This window comes from Meles meles, chromosome 21 (genome assembly GCF_922984935.1).
Source record: "Meles meles chromosome 21, mMelMel3.1 paternal haplotype, whole genome shotgun sequence".
NCBI lineage: Eukaryota > Metazoa > Chordata > Mammalia > Carnivora > Mustelidae > Meles > Meles meles.
In genome coordinates this window covers 11098037-11124706 of record NC_060086.1, presented here as the reverse complement: position 1 = coordinate 11124706, position 26670 = coordinate 11098037, and the positions used below count along the sequence as shown (strand labels likewise).

At 48.6% G+C, this 26670-nt stretch overlaps 1 protein-coding gene across 10 annotated transcripts in view; it reads left to right on the top strand.

Annotated features, from left to right (window-relative positions):
• The window catches only part of LOC123933429 (transformation/transcription domain associated protein), a 114288-nt gene that overhangs the window by 40772 nt on the left and 46846 nt on the right, over positions 1 to 26670 (top strand). For 5 of the 10 annotated variants that reach the window (XM_045992564.1, XM_045992568.1, XM_045992569.1 and 2 more), the window contains exons 24-46: positions 1172 to 1389; positions 1501 to 1698; positions 2248 to 2508; positions 3204 to 3365; positions 5278 to 5374; positions 6676 to 6797; positions 7118 to 7288; positions 10631 to 10699; positions 13062 to 13115; positions 13244 to 13264; positions 14933 to 15052; positions 15297 to 15416; positions 15817 to 15981; positions 16078 to 16259; positions 16697 to 16895; positions 17348 to 17476; positions 19229 to 19495; positions 20802 to 21008; positions 22021 to 22179; positions 22273 to 22404; positions 23459 to 23569; positions 24590 to 24736; positions 26004 to 26217. In XM_045992564.1, the coding sequence (XP_045848520.1) occupies positions 1172 to 1389; positions 1501 to 1698; positions 2248 to 2508; positions 3204 to 3365; positions 5278 to 5374; positions 6676 to 6797; positions 7118 to 7288; positions 10631 to 10699; positions 13062 to 13115; positions 13244 to 13264; positions 14933 to 15052; positions 15297 to 15416; positions 15817 to 15981; positions 16078 to 16259; positions 16697 to 16895; positions 17348 to 17476; positions 19229 to 19495; positions 20802 to 21008; positions 22021 to 22179; positions 22273 to 22404; positions 23459 to 23569; positions 24590 to 24736; positions 26004 to 26217 (3525 nt within the window). The remainder of the gene's footprint in view (positions 1 to 1171; positions 1390 to 1500; positions 1699 to 2247; positions 2509 to 3203; positions 3366 to 5277; positions 5375 to 6675; positions 6798 to 7117; positions 7289 to 10630; positions 10700 to 13061; positions 13116 to 13243; positions 13265 to 14932; positions 15053 to 15296; positions 15417 to 15816; positions 15982 to 16077; positions 16260 to 16696; positions 16896 to 17347; positions 17477 to 19228; positions 19496 to 20801; positions 21009 to 22020; positions 22180 to 22272; positions 22405 to 23458; positions 23570 to 24589; positions 24737 to 26003; positions 26218 to 26670) is intronic. The other 5 variants (XM_045992573.1, XM_045992572.1, XM_045992571.1 and 2 more) reach the window with 2 other exon arrangements.

Sequence of the window (26670 nt, the reverse complement as noted above, 5' to 3'; positions counted from 1 at the left end):
GCTGCTTTGGGGTCCTCAGGCTCCAGATGGGGAGGGACCACTTTTATTCATTTCCTTGTTTCTCTTTCTAATCCATCGCAGAGTAGCGCTCTTGCAAAAGAGGGAAAAAGTGTCCCGACACTGCCCATTGCTATAGAAGTTTTAGAAGTTTCTGGACACTCACTCCCGGTTTTGTAGCTCCCCCAACCAGCGCTGGTCAGTGGACACACTCAAGCAGCGCTGTGGCAGTTTGTGTCCCTGAGGTCCCCCATCCTCCAGATGGATAAAAGCCGCTTTCTCTGAACACTGCAGAACACTGAGAACATTCCCTCTTGTAGTTCTTCTTGTCCCGAATAGTCATCGATCTTAGATTGTTTCTCTGTCTCTCTGTTAACATCTTTCCAGCAGGCTTGTAAACTTCTTGATAACGAACACCCACCTTGCCGGGTACCTGCAAGGCTTCAATTAATTGTTCTCTCTGTGAGCTGGGCATCAGAGCCGGGTTGCTTTTTAATTATTATTTGTACATCAGGAATGTCCAGAGTGTAGCCCACACTCATTTCTGTGCTGTGCCCCTTGGCCTGTTTAATGATTTTTTTTTTTTTTAAGAAGATACATGGTTCTCATTATCATAGAGAAAATCTGAAAAGAGCCTACTTTATAATAGGAAACATTCAGAAAAATAACCTTAGACCACTTAGTTTACAAGTAGTTGTAGTTTAACGGAAGTTGCTGAAAGAACCAGTGCTGGCTTTTGTTGGGCTCCTAAGTTCAAGTTAAAAAATGAGATAGTTTTGGGGCGCCTGGCCAGCTCAGTCGGTGCAACATGCAACTCTTGATCTTGGGTTGTGAGTTCGAGCCTTGTGTTGGGTGTAGACATTACTAAAAAAATAAATTAAAAAAAAGAAAAACTTCTTAATGAGGTGGTTTTGCTGTTTGGGGGCACCTGGGTGGCTCAGTGGGTTAAGCCTCTGCCTTTCACTCAGGTCATGATCTCAGGGTCCTGGGATCGAGCCCCGCATCGGGCTCTCTGCTCGGCAGGGAGCCTGCTTCCCCCCTCTCTCTGCCTGCCTCTCTATCTACTTGTGATCTCTTTCTCTGTCAAATAAATAAATAAAATCTATTTGAAAGACAAGAACACTCATGTAATAAGCTCTTCTTTCTTCTCCCATTCCCGCCACCTCTCTTCCAGGTCCTTTTCTGCTACCTTGCTACCAGGTGGGCAGCCAGCCCAGCACAGCCATGTTTCACAGCGAAGAAAATGGGTCGAAAGGAATGGATCCGTTGGTCCTTATTGATGCAATCGCTATTTGTATGGCGTATGAAGAAAAGGAGCTTTGCAAGATTGGGGAGGTGGCCCTCGCTGTGATATTTGATGTCGCAAGTATCATCCTGGGCTCAAAGGAGAGGGTAAGGAAGGGCTGAGGAGTAGTTGGGCATGTTGGTGCCTGTGGGTAGTCCTTCTAGAAGCTGGTTCCACGGGGGGCTAACAGCACGGTGTCTCTGTGTGTTTCTCCCCAGGCATGCCAGCTGCCTCTGTTCTCGTACATTGTGGAGCGCTTGTGCGCGTGTTGCTATGAGCAGGCCTGGTATGCCAAGCTGGGGGGTGTGGTGTCCATTAAGTTTCTCATGGAGCGGCTGCCTCTCACTTGGGTTCTCCAGAACCAGCAGACATTCCTCAAGGCACTTCTCTTTGTCATGATGGACCTGACTGGAGAGGTAGGTGATGGGTGGCCCCAGACCTATCCAAGCGGTTCCAGAAGCTGATTGGCCAAGAGCATAGTATGAAGCCCTTCTGCCAGCATGCTCTCCTAGAGGCCTAGATTTCATTACCGTCTTTCACACGAGGACAGATCAGGACCCCTTGTAGGCTTTCCCTGGTTACCTGAATATCTGCGTTGATAAAGATCCATCCCAGACCAGAGCACTTAACACGGTACCTCTTTAGAGGGAAGTCGTCGTCCTCGCTCTCTCTGTAGGGCTAAATAGTGCACGTGCTGCAGGAGTTTCTCTGGAAGTTGCATTTCCATGAAGCTCTGCGCAGGTATAACACACATAGTACGTGGTGGGCGTTTCCAGCTTCTCCATTTGGGAAATGCAGGAGTTTTTTTATGTCGCCATTTTCTTTCCTGAGTGACATACAGCAGGCTGAGGTCCTGTAGCCGCGGAAGTACTGTGTGCAGGTTACGAAGCGGTCTTGGTGAACCAGCGGGGATGGGGGTGGATTGGCAGCGACAGTCCCTTTCATTGCAAGTCCCTGGCCTGCAGGTTTCCAACGGGGCCGTCGCCATGGCAAAGACCACCCTAGAGCAGCTTCTGATGAGGTGCGCGACGCCGTTGAAGGACGAGGAGCGAGCCGAAGAGATCGTGGCCGCCCAGGAGAAGTCCTTTCACCACGTGACGCACGACTTGGTGCGAGAAGTCACCTCTCCAAATTCCACGGTGCGAAAGCAGGCCATGCACTCACTGCAGGTCTTGGCTCAGGTCACTGGAAAAAGTGTCACTGTGATCATGGAGCCCCATAAAGAGGTGAGATTTCTGTCCCCGGAACAAGGATAATTGGAGCAACTTCTGAGACCTTTTTCCCTCACATCTGACTCGAAGAGGATACATAATCTGTAATTTCGTGTCCGCTTCACCAGGTGCTACTGTATGTGCTCTCTTTGACCTCGGGGACGCAGAAAGCAGGGCGCTGATGTTGACGGCTATATCTGTAGTCGTCAGCATCCAGAGAACAGAAGGCTGGTTTCCCGGGTCTCTCACAAAATCCCATCGCTCTTCTCTTTTTTAAGAGCGGTTACTCAGGGGGCGCCTGGGTGGCTCAGTGGGCTAAACCTCTGCCTTAGGCTCAGGTCATGATCTTGGGGTCCTGGGATCGAGCCGGGCTCGATCATCGGGCTCTCTGCTCAGCAGGGACCCTGCTTCACACACCCCCCACCCCCCCGCCTGCCTCTCTGCCTTGTGCTCTTTCTCTCTCTTTGTCAAATAAAAATAAAAATCTAAGAGCAGTTACTCGAGAGACTTAGGATTCAGTATACCTGACATGTAACTATTCACCGGCCAGTTTTAGCACATGGAACGTACCTTCCCTTTCCTAACTAAAGGGCATCCTAACCTTTCATGTCATGGCTTTCAGACTGATAGTCACTTTAGAACGTGGTGATGAGCAGAATTTGCTCTTCAAGGGACGGCCGGTTAGTGGTGCTTCCCCCTTGCCGCCCCAGGTCCTCCAGGATATGGTCCCGCCGAAGAAGCATTTGCTCAGACACCAGCCTGCCAATGCGCAGATCGGCCTGATGGAGGGGAACACGTTCTGCACCACGCTGCAGCCCAGGCTCTTCACAATGGACCTCAACGTGGTGGAGCATAAGGTGTTCTACACAGAGGTAGGGGGGTGGTGGTGCGGCGTGGTGTGGATGGTGATGACGTGTGTCTGGTAACCTGTCTCAGTGTGCGAAGACTGGTCAGGCAGCACTCAGAGAAGGCACGGGTGGTGACCCCAGGGGACCGGCCCTAACCTGGCACAGCGCTCTGCGCAGGTATGTGACAGGAGGTAGGCCTGCTGACGGGAGCGGTCCCACCCAGTGCGGCTGTGTTCTGAGGCCTTCTCCAGGGCACCTCGCTCTGCAGAGCCTTAAGGACGTAGTCTAGAGAAAGATGGACTCTCTGCTTTGACCACTCTATCGGCTGGTGCCCAGAGTAAGACGGGCTCAGAGCGAGCACCAGGGCATCGAATGTATTCGTCCCCTGAGAATGTGCCGTGTGCTGTTGAGAACTTACTTCACACGAGGGCCATCATTGAGCTCTGACAGCTCTCTTTGAACTATAGATTCTGATTGTTCTCGTTGGGGTAGGGTAGATGGCATTCTGCAAGTGTTTCTGTCTCTGAACGTTCTAGTATGGGGTGGTATTAGAAACAAATCGAACTGTAGATACGGTCAAGTTCTAGCTATTAATTCGTAGAATACAGTAATGATCTGGTGATCAGTCCCAATATGAGATTTTTTTAAGACCCATATTTTTTAAGACCTAAGGCGTCGTCAGGCTAGACAGAGGCAAAAGTCATAAGGAAGCAACTTCTTTCTGATCCACACTGAGTTTGAATTTCCAATTACGGAAAATTTACCTCTTGAGTTTTTAAGTTCTGTGTATTTACTTGGACATGGAATCCTATGATCACATGGTCTAGCTTTGATCTTTTTTACCTTGTTGTATCCCTGGTGTAGGAGTCATAGTTCATGTGACCTGACAGAGGTTCTAGGAGAGCCACCTGAGAATGAGGGGAAGTTTCTCTTTGCTGGTTCCAGAGGCAGATGTATTTTAAGGCCAGAACCTGGTGGTGTTGAGTGATAAATCCCGGCGGATGTAACTGGTTTTCCAAGTGTTGATCAGAGCACTAGCTGTATCAGAACACGTGAGGGTCTTTTTAAAAACAAAGACTCTCCTGAGTTCTCAGGTCAGACCTACAATGGACTGGCTGCAAGCTTCCCAGCCGATTCTGGTGCACGCTCGCTCTGTCTCGTTAGAGCTGCCGACACAGATGTCTGCACGTGTGTGCACACACACGTGTTGATACAGGAGGAGAGTTGTAGTGATGGAGTGGAGTAAGGTGGTGACTCGAAGTGCTTTTGGTATATATCCTTTTTGGCTGTTAGAAATCTTTTACTAAGTAGGAATCTTTAAGGGAAAAAAGGTGACAGTAAAGTTTATACCGTTTCCCCCAAGATGTACGTAGAAGGGGAAAACAGTAGCAGAACAACACACGAGCTATTTTATGTTTTAGATATATCAGTATATACTGGGGTATCACAAAATGTCCAGAAAGACAGCTACAGGAATCTCTGACTTACTTTATTCTCCGTGACTTTCAGCTTCTATCTTTGTACTTTCCTGTACTTTGGGGGGGGTTGGGTAGAAATAAATGTTAAGCACTCCAGGGTCGAATCACAGCACACGTTTGTCAGGCACCAGCCCACGGCTCTGGAAGGCCGCTCTGAATACAGAGGGAGACGTACCTGCCATCGTGTTTGCGGTTCAGGTGATCCCTGGGGTGGGGAAACCATGTTACAGTATCAGAGTGGGGGAGAAAATAGCTAAGAATTTATTTCACTAATGAGGCTGACAGTTTGCTTGAAAGGGAAGCTCTGTCATGTTCGATACTAAATTCCCCAGGGTCTGAGTTTAGTTTGTCAGTTAATTGTGTTGCATGGGTGTAAGATTGCTGTGTTCTGTTATTTTCAAGGTCACTGTGTCTTCACAGAAAGAGCTGGCTAAATTAAGTTGTTTTGTCTTTCACAGCTGTTAAATCTGTGTGAGGCTGAAGACTCAGCCTTGACAAAGCTGCCCTGTTACAAAAGTCTCCCGTCACTCGTTCCTTTGCGAATTGCGGCATTAAGTAAGTTCGTGTGCATTAAGTCTGAAACAAGTCATAGGTACGAAGGTGCAAGGAGGCAGTGGCCTTTTGGGGGGTTTTATTTTTTTATGTTCTTTCTAAGGTGGGACAGTTACATTTGTCTGTTTCTGAAACGACATGATGAGGTGTCGACGAGTTGTATAAATGGTTAGGATTTAAACAGCTGTTTACGCTTACAAACTATGTATTTTAGTTTTATGGTGATTAACTCAGTGCGGTAGTTCACTGGTGAATCCAACACTGTAGTTGAAGAGCGTAGTCCTAGTGCTCGTATATTGCCAGTTCACCCAATCGGAGGATACGGGAAGATACGCTACAACCTTCAGAGGCTTTGCAGTGGTTCCGTGGCATTTGAGAATCCTGCCCTCTTTAGGCTTTCATGACCAACGTCAGCTGCATTGTTGAATTTTTACTGACTTTAATTCTTCTCACTTAGAAGCATCATTCCCCCTACTTTTTTTTTTTTTTTTTTTTTTGCTGAATAAATACGCAGTAAAGTTTTTTTAGTTGACTTGGTCTCTTGCCTTGTTGATTTCTATACTCTACGTGAAATGTTGCCAGAATCCTCCTTGAATTAGAGGTAGACAAATTGAGAGGCAGACCATAATGCCTGTGCTCAGGCGCAGGGCTGGGGTGTGGACGACAGCAGGCGGCTGGGGGGAGGCTCTCTGTAGCCAAGTTTGGCAGCTTTGTTCTTTGGTGGGGATACCTTTTTTCCGGCACCTCTCATGCAATCCCGTTGGCTAACAGGGGCATTGCTCTAGAGGACTGAGGTGTGTCGCCTTTTCCAAGAGCATTTGTGTTTTCAAAGCCTTGAACTCCCCACGACGGGAGGAGGCTGCCCGATGAGACACGGATAGCGGAAGAGAAGTCAGGCTGTGTGGTGTGTGTACCCTCCCTCAGCGCTAGAGTTCAAGGCCAGCCCTCTCTGTCACTTCATTGTGCATCTGCCCGCAGCTCAGCCAATCCTCTCACCCTGTGTGGCGATGTCTTAGGGAAGGGGTGTCAGTGGGTGCCCCCTTTTTCCCCCTCCAGCCCTTCTAATATCTGGACGCGGTTGTATGTGTCACGGCCTTTCTGAGCGGCTGTTGACTTCCCTCTTAGATAACGCAAACACGTGTTAGGGGACCATGTGTTCTTTGGTCTTTCTCGCGGCCAGACATCTGGCAGGTGCTTCAGTGATTCATACTTGGTGTTGGTTGGGAAGAGCCTTTAGACGAGGACATTGTTCATATATTGTTTTCCGGTTAGTAATGAAATTGTGTTGATCTCTCTTCCTAAAGATGCGCTTGCTGCCTGCAATTACCTTCCTCAGTCCAGGGAGAAGATCATCGCTGCACTCTTCAAGGCCCTGAATTCCACAAACAGCGAGCTGCAGGAGGCCGGAGAAGCCTGCATGAGAAAGGTGAGCGAGCGGCTATGTGTGTGCAAATGTGCGTGTGTCCTGTCACCGGGCTTCTTCCTGATAACATTCACCTGGTTTGTACGCCTGGAAGTCTGCCTCGCGTGAATACACATGGGAGTCCAGTAATGTCTCTGCTTGTTTCCTAGTCACACTTGTTTAAAATATTCAACAGTAATGACGAGTCTCTGTTTCATGATAAATTTTTGGAATGTATGTGGTTAATATTCCACAGATTGGCTGCTGGAGCCAAATGAGTTTATTCTGTTATAAAGTGTCTTCTCTTGGCTATTTTCCTCTGTAACTTTTCTTTTTTTAAATAGTTTCTGGAAGGTGCTACCATAGAAGTAGATCAAATTCATACACACATGCGGCCTTTGTTGATGATGCTGGGGGATTATCGAAGCTTGACGCTGAATGTCGTGAATCGTCTCACTTCTGTCACCAGGCTCTTCCCAAACTCCTTCAATGATAAATTTTGTGATCAGATGATGGTAAGCCAAATGCATTAAAACGTAGTTAGTAATCAACCTGATATTGTAATTTTTTTTTTTTAGGTAAGTAATAGATATGTGTGTATATATACATGGTTTAAAATTTAGGAAGTGTGAAAGGAGTACTGTGAAAGTCTCCTCCCGTCCCTGTCCTCCAGCTGCCCACCTCCCCTGCCCAGGGACAGCCACTGGTAAAGGGTTCCTGAATATCGGTCCAGAGATGTTTTATATTTGTAGTAGGACATACATATATTCTTTTTTGTTTCCCTCAAAAGGAAGCACCATATACACAGAGTTCTTACTTTTTCTGTTTGCCACTCATCATTTCAGATCAGAACAGAAGTGCTTCTTCCTTCTGTCTTCCTTCTGTCTGGCTGCGTACTGTTTCAGTATGTGGACATGCCAGAGTTCATGGCACCATTCCCCCACTGACGGCGTCTAGATTCTGCCCAGCCTTTTGCTGTTATAGACAGTGATGTAGGAAAAAACATACAGGAACTTTAGAAGTCTTTAGGGGGGCGCCTGGGTGGCTCAGTGGGTTAAAGCCGCTGCCTTCGGCTCAGGTCATGATCCCAGGGTCCTGGGATCGAGTCCTACATCGGGCTCTCTGCTCAGCATGGAGCCTGCTTCCTCCTCTCTCTCTCTCTGTCTACTTGTGATCTCTCTCTCTGTCAAATAAATAAATAATAAAATCTTTAAAAAAAAAAAGTCTTTAGGGTTTTTAAAATTACCAGGTAATTATGCAAATAAAATACGTATTTGACAATGTTTAAATTTGAATTATAAGCAGATGAAGGAGATTGAACTATTAACTGTCTTATGCGTTCAGTTTTGCTTCTGGTAAGTAGAAGTTTATAAATAACAGGATTTCATGCTACATGCCTGCAAACGTGCACGTACTTTTCATGCTTAAGTTTCTCAAGTGGGCTTTGGCCATTTGCCATCTCGGGGGATGAAAGACTTCTGTTTCGGTAGCTGTGGTGCGTGTAGTCTGCGGAGTGCAGCTCTGTGCCTGCACGAGGACCACACAGCTTTGTACCTCACATACGGTTTCTTTGTACCTGCAGACGCCCAAGAAAGGATCAGTGACCAAAGCACCTTGACTGGGAGTTGGTAGTATTGTGGCTGGCCCTTAAGATTGTAGCTGACGTCCTGTTGGAGTGTGTTACTGGAAAGCAGTATTCCATGGAATTAAGTTCTCCAAACTGGAAGGCTCCTTCCTCTTTAGCTTCCAAATGTGTGTAACCCACAGGCCCTTCCAGCCTCCACGCACGCACACCCTCGCAGGCGTGGGCAGTCCCTTCCCGACGTAAGCACATTGGACCCGTGCCGCATCTGCCATCACATCGCAGCTCTCGGTGCCGGTGGCGTGTGACCCTCGTGTGCCTTCCAGGTGGCACAGCATTGTCGTTGGCATCTCTGCCCTCCCCGCTGCCATTTCTTGCTGCCTTTGCCTGCCTGCTGGAGGTGATATGTTTGTGGCTATTTCACTGGCCAACCGCCGGGCTCACCCTTCGTGTTTGCGGTGAGCCGGGACCTCGTTCAGTGCACGTCGTTTCCCCAGCGGTTAAGAGCGGTCTGGAGAGACTGCTGTCCCACCTCACGGTCTGCAGTTGCTGACGTCGGCTGGGGACTTCCCCCCCCTTTCCTGGCAGGTCCGGCCATTTTCCTCCGGCCCCCACCTTGCCCAGGCCCAGCCTGGGTCTGTGCCGACGGCACGTTGGCAGCGGGGTCTCCTGATGTGTCCTGCTCGCGCCGCGCTGAGGCGGGGGCAGCGCGGCAGTCTTTGTTTTCCCGCGAATGATATGCTTTTGAGATGAACAGGTTAAGCCTTCAGCATAATTTTAAGAGCTGAAACACTCTGCTGTGTAGAATGGGCATTCATGAGAACAACCCCCAGAAGTGCCTTTTTAAAAACTCAAACTTCGTGTTACTTGACCTTGAAGTCTCTCATGTGGGTATGTGCCGTGGATAGCTCCCTACTGAGCTAGAAGTGAATTTATGTACAATGAGTGTTATTTTTTTCGTTTGTGGCGTCTGAAAGCAGAGTGCCTAGGTGAAGCAGCTGGCTGCTTCCTTCGCCTTTGGTTTTGTTCCTCTCTTATCTTTGGTAGAACAGCTGTTGTGCTAAGATAGACTTTCATGAACCTAGATCTTGGTGATTATTAATATCTTTCCAGAAATTTTACTGGCAAATAACATACTAAGTTTCTTTGAAAGCATGTATATTTTAGTGTCTCTCAATGTGTGTTCTTTGGAACACTGGCCCCGTAAGTGTTTAGGTGGACTTAAGTCACCTGTCCCCAAGCCACCTTGACCACGGAATCCTTTTTAAAGCAACTAACTTCTGTAGGGCTTCAGTATGTAAAGAACAGGTTTTGGACAGTGTGGGACAGTGAAGATAGTTCTGTTATTTGGATAGTCTTGTGGTTTTACCTGTAGGCTCTGAGTGCTTATCTGCCAGGCTTTGCTGGACACCGTGGCTGGAAGGCTGGCTGCCGTGTGCCTGGGCAGACCAGAGTTGCTCTGGGCTCAGGGATCTCTCTTCTTGTACTCTTGGCATAGAATACAGGGTCATACCACATAATGATTGTCCTGGTTCTGCACAGGAGGGAATTGCTTCCTGTTCGCACTCGTTTGTGCAGCCTCTGACGAGATGGGATCCGTGCTCGGCCCATCCCCCAAACCCCTCCTTGTGCCCACTGCTCTTGGGCCACATATAGCAGCCAAGCCTGCCTGTTGGTGGCTTCAGGGCCTTTGCATCTCCTTTTCTCTGCCTGGTGTGCTCTCCCTTTGTGCTTCTGGAGTGTTCCTCAGCAGGGTCCTCCGCGACCTAGACCACCTTCTCCAGCTGATTCCTGTTCCTCTTCCACAACCCTTACCGTGACTGTGCCGCAGCTGGCACCCGTGTGTTTCACCTTGCTCTCCCCGCTAGAACCCGAGCTGGAACGAGGATAGGGATAATGTCTGCCTGTTCACTTCTCCACCCCGGGGGGCCTAACCTGGTGCCTGGCTCCTCAACGCTCTGCATGAACAGGCGCAGCACAAAGTAACGTGGCCATAGGAGTGCAGCGGTAAAATGCCGTATCGGAATGGCCAGGTTTCAGGACGTTTCCTGTTACATCAGGGCAAATTCAGCCTTCTGCTCACAGAACATGATGCAAATGCCAGTTACTCCCTCTAGTTCAACGTTCGGGCTGTTTCAGATTCGAACACTGCCATCCTCACATGGAATATGATGGGAATTAGTAATTACATATGAATTTTCATCTAAGAACAGCATGGAATTGAACTGTTCACGTGTGAGAGAAGAATGTCTAAGGATGTTGTTTTTTCCAACAGCAACATCTACGAAAGTGGATGGAGGTGGTGGTCCTCACCCACAAAGGGGGCCAGAGGAGCGACGGAAACGTGAGTGACTTGTTTGCTTCTGGGAAGGGCACCCGTGCCACTGCTGTTCACAATGTTACTATCGAAGCAGGGCTTTTCATTAAAATCCCGGTCAGAAACCCAGTTTATGTGATTATAGTCGTGTAAACTGTTGAACATCTACTAGCAATTACATTTTGCCTTTGTTTTTCTTAATTATTGGAACATTCCTTTTTGTGTTTCTTTAAAATCTCTTTTTGTTCACTTTAATACATTTTCGTTGATAAGAATTCTGGGATGCTTGTAATGTTAGAATTTTTAATTTTACTGGTTTTGCTGTAAAGTGTATAAAGTGTATTTTCTAGACTGTTCTTGGCAGCTGCTCTTTGCCTGGGGTGCATTCCTCAGCCGTTTCCCATTGCTTCCCATCATCACTGCCTCATGAAACTAAGTGTAGGTTTCAGGGCTTCAGACACTGAGGAGAACGTAGCAAAGCATCACGTAGATACTGGCATGTATGTTGACGGGTCTGAATCCCCACCCCAACTGTTTGCTAAATATCAAACGGCCAGTACTTGAAAACCCATTTTTATGGCTTTCAGGGAAAACTACTTTAGGTAAATTTTTTTATGTGTCTGATGTTTGGTCATTTTAAGATTTCACTCTTAAAAATAATGGTTCTTGCTGTTTTGAATCTAATCTGTGTATGTTAATACTCGTTTAAAATACTTTCCAAGTTGATGACCGTCCAATCGGTAGGATTGTGTTTTCCCTAAGGTCCTGTTACACCTGGTGAAACTGTACGGCAGTGTCCTAAGGAGGGGACGCTATAGCTCCTCAGAGGCATAATCAACGTGGCTTTTTGTCTTCCTCTGCGCATTTGTCGGATACTGTGTTTCATCCCAACTTGGAATTTTCTTTTTCCTTTGGCTTTATTATGCTTTGTTTTGGCCATTCTGTGTCAAGGTGTTTTGTTTATGTAAGTCTCAATTCCTGCTGCTTTTAAAAACAGCCAACTAAAGCAAAACTAAACCAGGATTTTACACTTTTTTTAGGAGTGTTATACCCCCATGACCTCTTGGGAGGTTTGTTATTTATACACAAAGGGGAAAATCAGGAACTCTTCGTGGGGGAGAGCAGAGTGTATTTAAAGCCTAAACTCTTGGGAGTAGGTACAGTGCCTCTGTGCCTTTCCTCCCCATCTCTCATCCACTAGGTATTTTTGTTCTAAATTTTATATTTGTTTTATAATCTGTTAATTTTCTGAAATGCACAGTTCTAGAATAAACATCGAACAACCTCTAGGGGGCAAGTGAATGATTTGCATTAGATCAGAAAGATTCCATCAACTTTTACGGCCCGTTATTGGGAGGGCTTCTTGGATGGGGCAGAGGTCATGGGCAGGAGACGGAGCTGTGGGTACTGGAAAGTCTTCCAGCTCCTACAGAAACGTGTCCTGACCATCCTAGGAGTCCACTTCCTGACCGTCCTGGGAACACCCGGCTCTGCGGGGGTGGCCTCAGGCTGTGGTGTTTGGGGTTCAGCGTGCCCCGTTTCATTGCCTCCGCCTGAGGCCAAGCCGCTGCCTTTCTGTCCTTGAGCTCTGATCATTTTTTATGAATGTCATTCAGGGTTGGGATGGATCTTAGATCATAGTCTTTCCCCATTTGGTTGACTCCCCAAATAATATTACACGATTGGTGAACCTGAAGAGGTGTTAAATAGGTGACTATTTATAATAAAACAAATACGAGCTTTTCTGTGATGCTGGGTACCCTGAAGAGCAGAGCTTCGCACGAGCACCGTTTTTAGGAAGGTTTGCTGCTTAGCGTTAAGCTCCCAGGGGAGAGCTTCTGACCCCTTGCCATGTGGTGTCTGTGTGTGCGTACACAGCTTCCTAGAATAACCCAGCTCTCTGTGGGCGGCGGCGTCCTGGCCTGCGGGTCCCTCCGGGGGGTGGAGGCCTCACACATGCCCCGATACAGGGGCTAAACCACCTGGTACTCTCCTGACTTCCGCTGGGAAAGAGGAAGAGCATTTTGTTAAAGTCAGTGCTGCACCTAAGATCGTAACTTACTCGAAACAGAGTTTTAAATGTATTTGCTTACAATAGTTTCTCCCCCTGGGCCAGAATTCCGAAATTCCTGCTTTTTAAATTTGATATAGGGAAGGGACATGCGCTGTTCCACACTCTCTGAAGGGCTCTGTTTTGACGTCTGAAGGGTGGAAGGTGTACTTTTTTGCTGCTAAGCATTTGCCAATTACTGTGTGCTTTTTGATAATTGTCTTTACTGTCTTGTTTCCCCCGCCAAATAATCCTTACTGTGTATGAGTATATGGGAAGTTTTTATGTAAATAACATAAATAGAAAAAAAAAAAAGATGATTTTCCTCCCCATCCTCAGGAAAGCATTTCCGAGTGCGGGAGATGTTCCTTGTCTCCATTCTGTCAGTTTGAGGTGAGAACAACCCTATTAAAGTCAGTTTATGACTTGCTGTGAAGAACAGTTTATATTTTCTTTTCTTTTCTTTTCCTTTTTACCTTTTTGTTGCCTTTTTTCATGCTGTAATTTTTGCTTTGGTTCAGCCTGCCATGGAAGGGGTAGAGGTGAGAATCCCAGTGGAGGCGCAGGAGGGGGTGTTGTCGTATTGGTTTTGCTGTGACTTGTGGTTCTGTGGTGGACAGAGTGCGTTGTGCCTTGGAGTGCAGTGAGCCGTATCGTCTGTCTGTGGCAGAGTCGTATTAGTACCATTGCTGTGAAGTGTCCGGATGCCACGCATGTTTCCCATTAGGATGTTTTAAGCAAGATTCTAAGTTCTTTGGTTTTTCTACATGTTCGAATGGCAGTATGTCAACACCGTTTAAGATTCGACTGGGTTTCGCTCTCAGAATGTTCGTATGAGCTCATACATCTAACAGCCTCTTGGGAGGAAACCACACAGAGAGTGTCATACCTGCTAGGAGTTGGGAGGAGCTCTATTTTCTTTCACACTCCCGAGTGCCTGCCTGCTTGGAGTTTAAGACCTCCGCGCCCAGTCCCCCCGCATCTCTCGCTCACACACACCACACTGACGTTGTCCCGACACTGGGACTTCGGACATTCAGACCCCGAGCTTTCCCTCTGCTGTAAAATGGGGATGATAACATCTGTCAGTCCTATCTTCCGGTGGTGTTGTGGAGACCAAAAGAAGTGATTGTTCGCACTTCGAAAACGAAAACCCATAATGCAAAAGTGCCGTTGTGAGCAGGTTGTGATTTCAGAACAGAGCTTCCTCTGTGTGAACACCTGGCAGTTCTGTAGAAGAGAACTCTACAGGAGAGGTGGGGTGACCCTGAGCCACGTTTTGTCATTTCTTCCCCAGCTCACGGTTTGGCCTTTCCCTTGGTAGAGGCTTTTGGGGAAGTATCTCAGACGCCTCTGGGGTGTGGTCCCTCCTGACGAGTGTTTATCATCCCCGTTTTACTGTGCTTAGTGTGACGGGCCTCCTGTTGCACACGAGGCAGGGCCGTACATCAGGGAGTCTTCCCTTGTCTGGCCAGGGCTCTGGTCACCTGGGGTCTCTTTGAATTGTGGATTCCAAACCATGGGGACTGCCACTGAGAGCAGAACGTTGGAACAAGAGCCATTGACCATGGAGCTCTTAGCACCTTAAAAAGTGCAGAAATCTTGGCATTTCACAGTTTTCGTATGCTTCAGTAGGAGTTTGTCAGCCTCATAGGCCTGCTCGACAAATACTTAGTACCATGGTCAGTTTATTTACATTAATGTCTAATTTTCAGGATAAATACTTGACGATGTTTTGAAGACTTGCTTTGTGCTAAGTTTTGAGGGCAGAAGGAATCTGTGCCCTCAGACCTTAGTGTATCGGGAAGACCCCATGATGTCACAGCAAAGCAGGGGAATCGTAACACTGTCACGGCCCCAGGCATGCTCGTCCCCTCCTCCGGGAGGGGCTGGCGCAGGCAACCCGGCAGCTCACTTCCAACCCCTGGCCCTGTTCTTGAAAACAGACACAGCACAATCACGACAGGTGTACACAGCTCCATCTCCCCTCCGTTGACAGATAAAATCTCAAGGCCAAGGGCAGTTACTTTCCTTGAGCCACAGCAGTAACCTGACATTGGTAACTTGTGGCTTTTTACATGTTAATTCTTCGCTTCTGGTGGCTAGCCTTGCGAATGGAGCTAGACCGTAGTAGGGTCTGTAGTAATGTTGGTATCTCTAGCTGGCAACGTTAATTGGCCTATTTTGTAATTTCTGGTTTTCTTCACTAGGAAATGAAAATTTGTTCAGCAATTATAAACCTTTTTCATCTGATCCCAGCTGCACCTCAAACTCTGGTCAAGCCTTTGTTAGAGGTGGTGATGAAAACAGAACGGGCTATGCTGATTGAGGTAATGGTCAAACTCGGGGTTACTTCTTATCCTTTCTCTGTCTGCTGGCTTGTGATGTTTTCACTTTGTTACATTTTAGATGCATTAATCTAACAGCAGGAAGATGTCTAATGTTAATATTTGCTTATGGCTGTAGCGCACACCATTCCCAAGGGGGAGACGTGCCTCCTTCTGCCATGGTAGGTCGGTAGACCAACGAAGCCTCAAGCCCTGAGAAGACGCCATTTCCCCCTATGTGTTCTAGGCTGGCAGTCCCTTCAGAGAGCCTCTGATCAAGTTCTTGACACGGCACCCCTCACAGACGGTAGAGCTGTTCATGATGGAAGCGACGCTGAATGATCCGCAGTGGAGCAGAATGTTCATGGTAGGCGCGCGAGGAGCTGGAGTCAGGGGTCCCCACAGACTTGTGTTAGCCGGTGTGCTCTGAAATCTGAAATTAATAGTTCACTGTTCAGTGCCTCGGCTTTATTTTTCTGTCCTATATCCGAGTGTCAGAAACATCATTGTTGTGCATGCAGAAAGTTTGAGTGGAGGGATCCTTTAGGATATGGGTGGTGGTAACAAATGAAAAGAGCTGCTGAGGTTATGAGACCCCCATAATCCCAAAGTATTACTGCTGAGAAGCACTTTTTTTTGTTGTTGTTTCCAAGGGTGCTTATGGAGACTTTTTAGCCTGCCTGGAGAGATTTAGAAAGAACCTTAGAATTCAGAGTATCTAAATCTTTGGGCCTAGCTTAAAATGGCTTGTTTTGTTTCGTTTTCAGAGTTTCTTAAAACACAAAGATGCCAGACCTCTGCGAGACGTGCTGGCAGCTAACCCGAACAGGTTCATCACTCTGTTGGTGCCCGGCGGTACGCAGACTGCCGTGCGCCCCGGCTCGCCCAGCACCAGCACCATGCGCCTGGACCTCCAGTTTCAGGCCATCAAGGTAGCCGCTCTTCCCTGAGCACCTGAAATCCTGAAAGCTTAGGCAAGACACGCAGAGAACCCTGTCCGTTCCCTAACCCTGTCACTTCTTTGACAGATTATAAGTATTATAGTTAAGAATGACGACTCCTGGCTGGCCAATCAGCATTCTCTAGTGAGCCAGTTGAGACGCGTGTGGGTCAGCGAAACCTTCCAAGAAAGACACCGGAAGGAGAACATGGCTGCCACCAACTGGAAGGAGCCCAAGCTGCTGGCCTACTGTCTGCTGAATTACTGCAAGTGGGTGCATCTGTTTGCCTTCCCGTCGAGTGACTTGTTCTGTCCTGCAGGCAAAGCCAGAGCCTGCCTGGGATCTTGGGCTGAGCTGTGGTTCACTGGCCACGTGTAGTCACGTTGTTACAGAGAGCAGACTGGGACTTCGAGCTGTTGAAAGGCAACTTGGGGGTGCCTGGGTGGCCTAGTGGTTTAAAGCCTCTGCCTTTGGCTCAGGTCATGATCCTAGGGTCCTGGGATCGAGTCCTACATCGGGCTCTCTGCTCAGTAGGGAGCCTGCTTCCCCCTCTCTGTCTGCCTGCCTCTCTGCCTACTTGTGATCTCTGTCAAATAAGTGAATAAAATCTTAAATAAATAAATAAATAAAAGAAAGGCAGCGCAAAGATCCTGCCTAGTCCTGAAGTGGGCCAGGACTTCATCTGTGCTCTCGTTTGACCCCGCAGAAGGAATTACGGCGATATAGAATTGCTATTCCAGTTGCTCCGGGCCTTCACCGGTCGTTTTCTCTGCAACATGACGTTCTTGAAAGAGTATATGGAGGAAGAGATTCCCAAAAATTACAACATTTCTCAGAAACGTGCCCTGTTTTTTCGCTTTGTGGACTTCAATGACCCCAACTTTGGAGATGAACTGAAAGCCAAGGTGAGTCCCACTGTTGGACGGTGGGAGCCGTGGGCATTGGGGCGCGTTTCCTAGGGAAGCGAGGGCCTATTCATCTGCTTTGCCTCTAGTGACACTTCAACAGCATCTGGACTGTTGGTGAGGAGAATGCCCTTGTTGAGAAGCATACGGCAGGTCCTAGTGAACCAGTGCTGAGAAGTAGTTTGTTAGTGTCCTTGTTTTTAGAAAATGATTTGTAGAAAATGAAAAGAGAAAATGAGAAGAGTAGACAGACTGATGTCACATTTCCTCCTGTTTTACTCTCCCTTTCCAGCTGATTGCTTGAGTAAAAGTCGGGATGATGAGTCATACCCGTGACTGAGCTCTAGCTTCCCGGGTGCAAAGTGACCCCCTGGTGTTCCCGCCCACCTTCGTAAAGAAACGAAGAGCATGGCTTTGCTTTCCTCCTCCTTCATTTTTAAATTTTTTTGTAGGTTCTGCAGCATATCTTGAATCCTGCTTTCTTATACAGCTTTGAGAAGGGGGAAGGAGAGCAGCTCTTGGGACCTCCCAACCCAGAAGGCGATAACCCGGAAAGCATCACCAGTGTGTTTATAACCAAGGTGGCATCACTAATAATATGTTGGCATGAAAAGTAACTTAGCAGATGCGTGAGTGAGACAGAATGTGTGCGTGTGCGCGCGTATGTGGTGGGTTCGTTGAAATAAGCGTATTTCCCTAAGGTTCTTACTTTCCATGATTGCGTTCATTTCTAGCAGAGCATTGTAATTCTTACTGGTGCAGTTTTAAAGGCATCTTCACTTTAGAATGGACTGACTTTCCACACTAATAAGAGCCCAGTGAGAAATAGAACATATGTCAGTAAAAACTCAGGTTATCAGTTCTTTTGTAAAAACCCCTCTAGCTGGTCAATGTTTTTGAAGTACAGTTTTCATCTTTAGCTTTGCAAAAGAATCTACCAAAACCCAGTGGGAACATCAGACTGGATCTGGTTCCCCCTTTCTTCCTCCCCCACCCCAGGATTTTGTTGTCAAGTTCGCAGAACTGTTGCCGTGGCAGCTGCGATGTCTTAAGTTACCTTAGGTGTTACAGTCTGCGTTTCTTATGGCTGCGTTTCCTGTTTGCACCAGAGGGGGCGAGTGTTTCCTTGAGAAATGCCTGGCCTATCCCGTGCAGGTCAGCCTTCGAACTTTGCTGCGCTGCTAGCGGGCGCTATGTCGGCTTTAGGTTGTGGAGCGTGCGCTTTACACGTTGTTTGCTGGGGTGCTGTGAGCCCCAGGCATGCCTCGCAGCGCACTGCAGCTGCCTGAACGCCCTTGGGAAGGGCTCAGTTTCTCACCCCTCTGTCACTCTTCTGTCCTAGGATCCAGGTGGAGGGGACTATTCCCAGGGGCAGCCATTGGTCCTTACATAGTCTTTGTCGCCTAAGACAGGCCTCTTTTCTGCAGTTTTCACCCCCCCCCCCCACCTTCTCTAGGAATTCAAGCTGAGCCCAAGGGATCTTTTCGAGTCCCCATGGTGATATTTGCCTTATTCTGGGCAGCTGTGCTACCCTCTCTGGACTGTCTTTGGGGTCGGATGCTGCTGACGCGGCACAAGTGAGGAGCTGAGATTTGAGTGTTGGAGGAGGACAGATGGCAGCAGGCGGGTGGGGCCCCATGGTGGGGCCGTCGGTAAGCAACCAGTCCAGGGAGAGGGGGGTTAGGGGACTAAAGGGACCCTGACGAAAGCACAGTTGTGGGGGAGACTTCAGCCTTTCAGAGCTTTCTGGTAGGCGGAACGGGATCAGGAAGCGGACTTGAAGGAGGATGCCAGCGGTGCCCCAGATTCGGTAGAGACGCGTGGGGTGTTCCTTGAGGTGTACTCTTGTTTTTATATTCATAAAATGTAGGAATCTGTCTGATACTTGATTACGTAGAAAACTAACCGCTTCTGTAGAGATTTGTTTTCTGGGTAGCATTTTCTGATCACGATGCTCAGAAATCAGGACGAGATCATGAATAACTGACTAGGAAAAAATGTCAACTACTTGGAATTAAACTCCACCCTGAATCAGTTACCTTGTATCAAAGAGGAGGCCCTCCTTGTCCCCTCAGGTACCTTCACCCCCTGCAGGGGGCGCCTGCCCTTCGGCATTGATGTAAATGCAGCGAATTTCCAATCCATGCACGTGAAAGGAAAATTGATGTGACATCATTGCTTCCCTTGTCCTAAAACTTGATGTTATATATGCACATATAGTGTGTGTGTGCGCGCGTGTGTGCGTGCTATAAAAGCACAAGCTTGTTGTAGAACCCTTCATAGGTCGCAGTGCTCGGGGCCAGAAGTGAGTTCTTTCCTTGCGTGCCCCGCAGGTGCTGGATCCCGAGAAGCAGGCGGACATGCTGGACTCCCTGAGGATCTACCTCCTGCAGTTCGCCACGCTGCTGGTGGAGCACGCCCCACACCACATCCACGACAACAACAAGAACCGCAACAGCAAGCTGCGCCGCCTCATGACCTTCGCGTGGCCGTGCCTGCTCTCCAAGGCCTGCGTGGACCCGGCCTGCAAATACAGTGGCCACCTGCTGCTGGCGCACATCATTGCCAAGTTTGCCATACACAAGAAAATCGTCCTCCAGGTGCCGCGAGGCTCCCTCCTGCCCGCCGCCACGCCTCGGCTCCTCCCAGCACTCTTTGGGCTTGTGCGCATGTGCATGCCTCCCCCTCCCACCATCGGGGCCTCCTTTCCTATTGTCTTTTCCGAAACCGTTAAAAATGCTCTTTTCTGTCATCCTTAAGCTCTCTGAGCTCTCCCATGACTGTGCATTCTCTCCTCCCTCCCCAGTTCCTGCTCTGCTCTCTCGTTCCTCGGCAGCCTTGCTGTTGAAACAACAAAATGTCCCCTTTGTCCACCTCATGCTCCTCTACACAGTGCATTCTGGCTTCCATTCTCTGGTCTGCTGAAACTCTTCTGGAAGGGCCCAGTCCACTCCTTAGTTAAGACATGAGGCGCTTCAGAACCCTCATGCTGTCTTGATCCTCTGCTGACGACAAGAGATCTTCGCTGAGTCCCTCAGTGGTTTAGGCCTTGATGCCAGGCGGCTCTGGATTTGAGTTTGTTTTTTGCTGTCACAAATTCTTAGGACCCTGAGTATGTACATTTCTGTCTCTTAAGAGTCAAAGGTGGTGGTACACTTCAGCACTGAGTTGTGCCAGTAACATTTTATGAGTGATCACCCTTTTTCTGTTCTGTGAGGTCACTTCTAAATGTTTTCCTCTGACTCCTTGTCTTGTGAGCTGCTGTGGTGGTAAATCCAAGACCTCGACTGAGCCCTCGGCCTCAGACATCACCTCCCACAGGCACTGCTCTGTGATGCTGTCCGCCCAGCCAGAGACCCAGGGACCAGCCCCGACACTCTCTAGCTCCCCCGGTGTCTGGGTTTGGGCGAATCTTACTGATTTCCAACACTTGTCCTGTCCCCTCGACCCTCAGCACCTGTCAGGTAGTCTTTGTGTCCTGTGATATTACTGACGTCAGGACATCACCTCTCACTTGCACTAGCCTAAGACTGCCTCCCATGGCAGCCCCTTTGATCCCTTTGCCACATGGTGGCGGGAAAGAAAGGGTCTCTGCTTCAGCTGACAGCTGTGGGTTACACGAGAGCAAATCCCTGCGGGGAGCTAGGTCTCACTCATCTTTGTGCACTGGACGCTAGTCCAGCATTGGCCCAAAGTGAGTGCTCGGTAGGAAGAGAATGAATGTGTTCATCACTCAAAACTTAATGAAGGAGGAAGCAACTGTGTTCTTTCCCATTAAGACAGCCCTGAGGAATTTTATAAAAATCATTTTGCAGAAATACCCTGCCTTGGTTCAGTGATTGGGTTTTTTCTTGTTTCTCTGAGTGTTTATTCTCATCCCATGTAAGAATCTCTTCCCTGCGTTAGGTATTTCACAGTCTGCTCAAGGCCCACGCGATGGAAGCCCGAGCAATTGTCAGGCAAGCGATGGCCATACTGACCCCGGCGGTGCCTGCCAGGATGGAGGATGGGCACCAGATGCTGACCCACTGGACGAGGAAGATCATTGTGGAGGAGGGCCACACGGTCCCTCAGCTGGTTCACATTCTGCATCTGATCGTGCAGCATTTCAAGGTGTGTAGAAAGCAGTGTAGACGGGGCTGTGTGGCATGTTCAGCCATATACTTTGACCTTTTGCTTCTCTTTAATTTCTGGGGTAACAAGGTGGCTTATTCACCTTTTAGTAAAGTTACTTCTGGCCCATTGATGCACGTGTGTGTGTGTGCGTGTGTTTGCATGTGTGTCTGTGGTTTTGTCAACGTGGAAATGGTTCTGGTGTAGAGACTGCATCCCAGGTGTCTGCTTCTGTCTAGGACTGTGTTTTTCTTGTAAGGACATGGGTAACCGTGAATACTGATGACTTACTGCTTTGGGAGGTGGTCATCATTAGCTCTCGGTTTTGGTAACTTGCTTCAAGAGTTGTTGCGCCAGTACCTCCTTCCCAGAGCCAGATGCCCCACTTTGTTAGATTGATCCAAATGTAAATATTTCCTGTAGATTTCTGGTAGAGGAGAAATTTCTTTACCGCCAGCTCTTTTAGAACCAGTGATTTGTCTCTTGGTATGGCTGAATGTCTGTGACATCAAGTCTGAAGTTTGGTGCATGTTAGTAGTCTTGCCTACCTAAAGAGAATTCAGTGTTTCAACACTCTTTTTTGTCTCCTTTTTTTTCTTTATGATTTTTTAAATTCATTTGTGAGAGCGTGCCTGCTTGTGAGCAGGGGGGAGGGACAGAGGGAAAGGGAGTAGCAGACTCCCTGCTGAGCAGAGAGCCCCAGAAGGGGATCATGACCTGAGCAGAAGATGACACTTAACCAACTGAGCTACCCAGGCGCCCCTGTGTTTGACCATTCTTTGGAGATGGTACTAAAGGCCTGAAATACAGTGTTCTCCAGTGACTCAGCGAGGGGCTGGGGTGGGGTGTGGTGGTAAACGCCCACACACGTCCACAGGGAGATGAGAATTTCCTCGTTTGGCCGTGGGTCAGTGGTCTTGAGCAGGAGTCTGCGTTAAGCTCATGTGTTTGCGCGTGTGCGTGTTCGCGTGTGCACGGGTTCTGGAGGCATGACGCGTCCCCGTGCCCGCAGGTGTACTACCCGGTGCGACATCACTTGGTGCAGCACATGGTCAGCGCCATGCAGAGACTGGGCTTCACGCCCAGCGTCACCATCGAGCAGAGGAGGCTAGCCGTCGACCTGTCGGAAGTCGTCATCAAGTGGGAACTGCAGAGGATCAAGGACCAGCAGGTATGGCTACCAGACCTCTGTCGTCCCAGATGGTATTGCTTCTGCTTCTCTAGAAATCATCCAGTGAGGTCACGTGTGTGTGTGTGTTTTAAGCCGGATTCGGACATGGACCCGAATTCCAGCGGAGAAGGCGTCAACTCTGTCTCCTCCATTAAGAGAGGCCTGTCGGTGGATTCTGCCCAGGAGGTGAAACGCTTCAGGACGGCCACGGGAGCCATCAGCGCGGTGAGCATGTGGGCACGCGCCCTGTGTGCTTACTTTTATGAGGTCTTCCTCGAGGGAGTTTGTTCATTTATTCCCATAAATTCTCAGTGTGCCTCAGCACCCAGCACCATGCCCGAGACACAGCTGGGAAAGGCTGCGCTCAACGGGGGAACCCCAGTGACACCAGCTTACCCGCTGTGTTTCCCAAGTCACCAGACGGCGTTTTCTTTCTCTCTCTCTCTCTCTCTTTTTTTTTTTTTTTAATATTTTATTTATTTATTTGACAGACAGAGAGCACAAGTAGGCAAAGAGGCAGGCAGAGGGGTGGGGGAAGCAGGCTCCCCGCTGAGCAGAGAGCCCAATGTGGGGCTCGATCCCTGGACCTTGGGATCATGACCCGAGCCGAAGGCAGAGGTTTAACCCACTGAGCCACCCAGGCACCCCCAGATGGCGTTTTCTTGATACACGTTTAATACCCTTAGAGTTCAGACGAGAATGGTTCATTCCTTGCAGTAAGACACTGAGAGAAACACTGTAGGGTAAGAAGATTGACATTGAGAACGTGCACCCGTGTTGTGTTTAGTTTTTTAAACGATTGTCCCATTTTGTTGGAGGGCAGCCACCGAGAGAGCCCTGAGGATGCTGGCTCTCCTCGCCCCTTATTGAGGTGATGACTCTCCCTCGCTGTCCTGGTGGAACTGTCCCTCCCCTCTGCATTCCTCCCGAGCACATGGTCTCTGCAGCCACCTGTGTCTGGGTTGGCGTCCCGGAACCACGTGAGGTTTTGTCTGTTTACATGTCCACCCAGGGCGGTGGCAAGCTGCCCTTCCGGGCATGCACCCTGCCCTGCCGGCTCACCACGGAGCCTCCCAGCTCCTCCCCCTTCTCTAGCGCTGCCCTCTTCCACGTGCAGTTCACAGAGCAGAGCACCCACGGCTCTCTTACCAGATCGAAGTCAGGCGAGCGCCCAGAACAGCGTCTGCCCCATAAAGACTGCGCTCTGTGAGCTGGCGGCACGGGTCCGTGCCCTGCGTTGGGAATGTGTCGTTGAATGTGTTCTTCCTGCCTCTCGTAGGTGTTCGGGAGGAGCCAGTCGCTGCCGGGAGCAGACTCCCTTCTTGCCAAGCCCATCGATAAGCAGCACACAGACACCGTGGTGAACTTCCTCATCCGCGTGGCTTGCCAGGTACGGCTTTCTGGATGCCTAATGCTCGGGCTTCTTGAAAACAGACTTCTTAGTAGATTCCAGACTGTTGGGTCTGATAGAAATGGACACACCAAGGTCTGAGGCTTGCTCTCTCACTTTCATACCAGATTCCATTGATTTCATGACATGCTAATATTTCTGAAACCTGTCTGTGTTTTATGCGCGATAAGATTATTTTAAAACCATTTTTTTTCTTTCCGTGGTGATAATGGCATATTTTAAAACTGGGCACGTTCTTTAACCTCCAAGGTACCTGTCTCATAAAGGTGCTGCTGCTAGGATGATCCGACGTATATAGATTATATATGATATTTAGTAATGTAAATGCCTTTAAAACTCGTGTTTGTTATTCATGTCAGTATGTATTTTCATGCATTTGTTGGAAATCTATTTCTGAAACTTTATCTTTCCTTTTCAAGAAAAACAAGTGAAATTTTCCTAAGTGTTTTTTTTTTTTTTTTTAAAGAATCTGGGAATCTTCAGTTTGTGTAATTATTAAATGGAATATTAGGTCTCGCCATACTGGTGAGGATTTCAGAGTACTGAGAAGAATCTGCTAAGTGATCGAACCAGTCCCTTCTTGGTGCTCTGGCATGCACAGCCCAGGAGGTCCATGGCGGGGAGCTGCCAGGGGAGGCCCTGTTCTGGGGAGCTGCCCGACCCTGATCCATACACCAAGCAAATGAGTGCACATCACCACTGACCTGACCCCCCCCAGCCAGGGAGCAGGAGGGCCCCATCCAAGAGGGTCCCTGAAGCACAGGAGGCCCCGTTGAGTCAGGCGGGAGAGGAGGTGGCTGGGGCGGGGTGGGGGGAAACTCACATCTGTGAGGAGGGTTAGACTTTGGGGGTAGCAATTGAAAAATTTTTTAAGCTTATTCATTGTATAAAATTTTGTAAGTACAAAATTGGGAAGCTGGGCTCCGCGGGCAAGAGGCAGTGTCAGGACACGGAAGACGAACACAGTGAGACGGGCCTTGAATCTGAGTGCATTTCCAGGTCAACGACAACACCAACACCGCCGGGTCTCCTGGGGAGGTGCTATCTCGCCGGTGCGTGACTCTCCTGAAGACCGCCCTGCGACCGGACATGTGGTCCAAGTCTGAGCTCAAACTGCAGTGGTTCGACAAGCTGCTGATGAGTGTGGTGGGTGCCTGTGTCTGTCCCTCGCTCCTGGACCACCGAAACCCGAACCCTCCGGTCCCTCAGCCAGTCATGGCCGCTAAGTACGAGGAGGAGGGAGTTTCACTGCCTGGAAAAGATTTTTAAGACATCAGTTTGAGCCCCTAGCCCCAAGGGAGGAGCTTTGGAGACCTCATAGTTCTCTTGCCTCTTGAGATCTCATTTCTTAAACTGACCTCCTGGCTGGATCAGGATAAACCATTTCAGTTGATTTATGTGACAACCTTTAAAACAAATGTGAGTTTTTAAAGGGGACATGCAGTTTGTTGTTGAGCACTGTAAAGTCAGGTAGCAAAGAAATTAGCGCCCAGAACTAATTTGGTGGGTTTTTTATTTGGTTTGTTTCTGTGAAAACCATGATCCTGTCATTTCTGGCAGCTGCAGACCCATTTTAAACCTTTGTTATTGTACATTGCCAAGACTGACATAATTGCCTCAGTTGTTTCGGAAGGTTCTAAAGATTCCCTGTGCTATGAAAACCGTGCGTTCATAGGCTGCCTTTGTGCAGTACGTGCTTCGATTCTAACTTATGTCGCACTTCTGGATTTCCTGCCGATTTCTCTTTTTCAAAGGTCAGATTACTTTCCCCTCATGCAGTCGCGGTTGAGTCAAGTTCAGCCATTAGTGGACGGCTCTGCCACGTGATAGGCTAACATTTTCATGACGTGGTGTGCCGAGCTCATAGCAGCTTCCCACGTTGTTCCCGTAGTGAGTGGAAGGTTTTATCTCAGCCCACCGTGTATGCGTCTGTGTGTGCAGACCACGGAAACAAAAGTTTCAAGGAACAACCGTGCACTCAGTTTTCTGTTGTTATTAATGCTAGCGTCATCTGTTAGATTGATTTCATGACCCACCATCTCAAAGATACTTCCTTTTGGAAGGATATTTGTATTTTAAGTAGAAAAGATGAGAGAAGTGAAATTCAGTGATTGCTTTTTAAGATCAATTTTAGGGATTTTCCTTTTTTTTTTTTTTTTTTTTCAAGATTTTATTTTTAAGTAACCACTACACCCGGCGTGGGGCTTGAACTCACAACCCTTCAGAGTCACATGCTGTACGGACTGAGCCAGCCAGGCACCCCTGATTCTCACCCTTTAATATCGAGTATTAGTATTTTTCATGAGCTTTTAAAAGGATGTTTAATTTTCAGTTTTGCCTGATTGGCGTTTCTGTAACGGACTGGACCAGAGGAGTGATGCCGTCTGTGTGTGACCTGTGTTTTCCATTCCAGGAGCAGCCTAATCAAGTCAACTACGGCAATATTTGCACGGGGCTGGAAGTGCTGAGTTTCTTGCTCACCGTCCTCCAGTCTCCGGCCATCCTTAGCAGCTTCAAACCGCTGCAACGGGGCGTCGCCGCATGCATGACGTGCGGGAACACCAAGGTCCTGCGAGCGGTCCACAGCCTCCTCTCCCGCCTAATGAGCATTTTCCCGACAGAGCCAAGTAGGTGACCCCTGCCCCTGCTGCCTGAGTGGACGGGAGGGCACGGAGCCTGTCATTTGAGAGTCTCATCCTCCGGTTCCTGTAGAGAGCATTTTATTGTCCCTCTTTGTGCTTTCAGTGTTTCTTTCTTTCTTTCTTTTTTTAGAGTTTATCTATTTGACAGTCAGAGATCACAAGTAGGCAGAGAGGCAGGCAGAGAGAGGAGGAAGCAGGCTCCCCACTGAGCAGAGAGCCCAGTGCGGGGCTCGATCCCAGGACCCTGAGATCATGACCTGAGCCGAAGACCGAGGCTTAACCACTGAGCCACCCAGTCACCCCTCAATGTTTCTTTAAAAAAAAAAAAAATGGACATAAGCAGTCATGACGTGGTATTTTTTTGTCTTGCTTTGGAAATGCTGTTTCTCATCTGCCGAACGTGACATTTCCTTAAGGCAGTGAAGGGGAGCTGGGTTA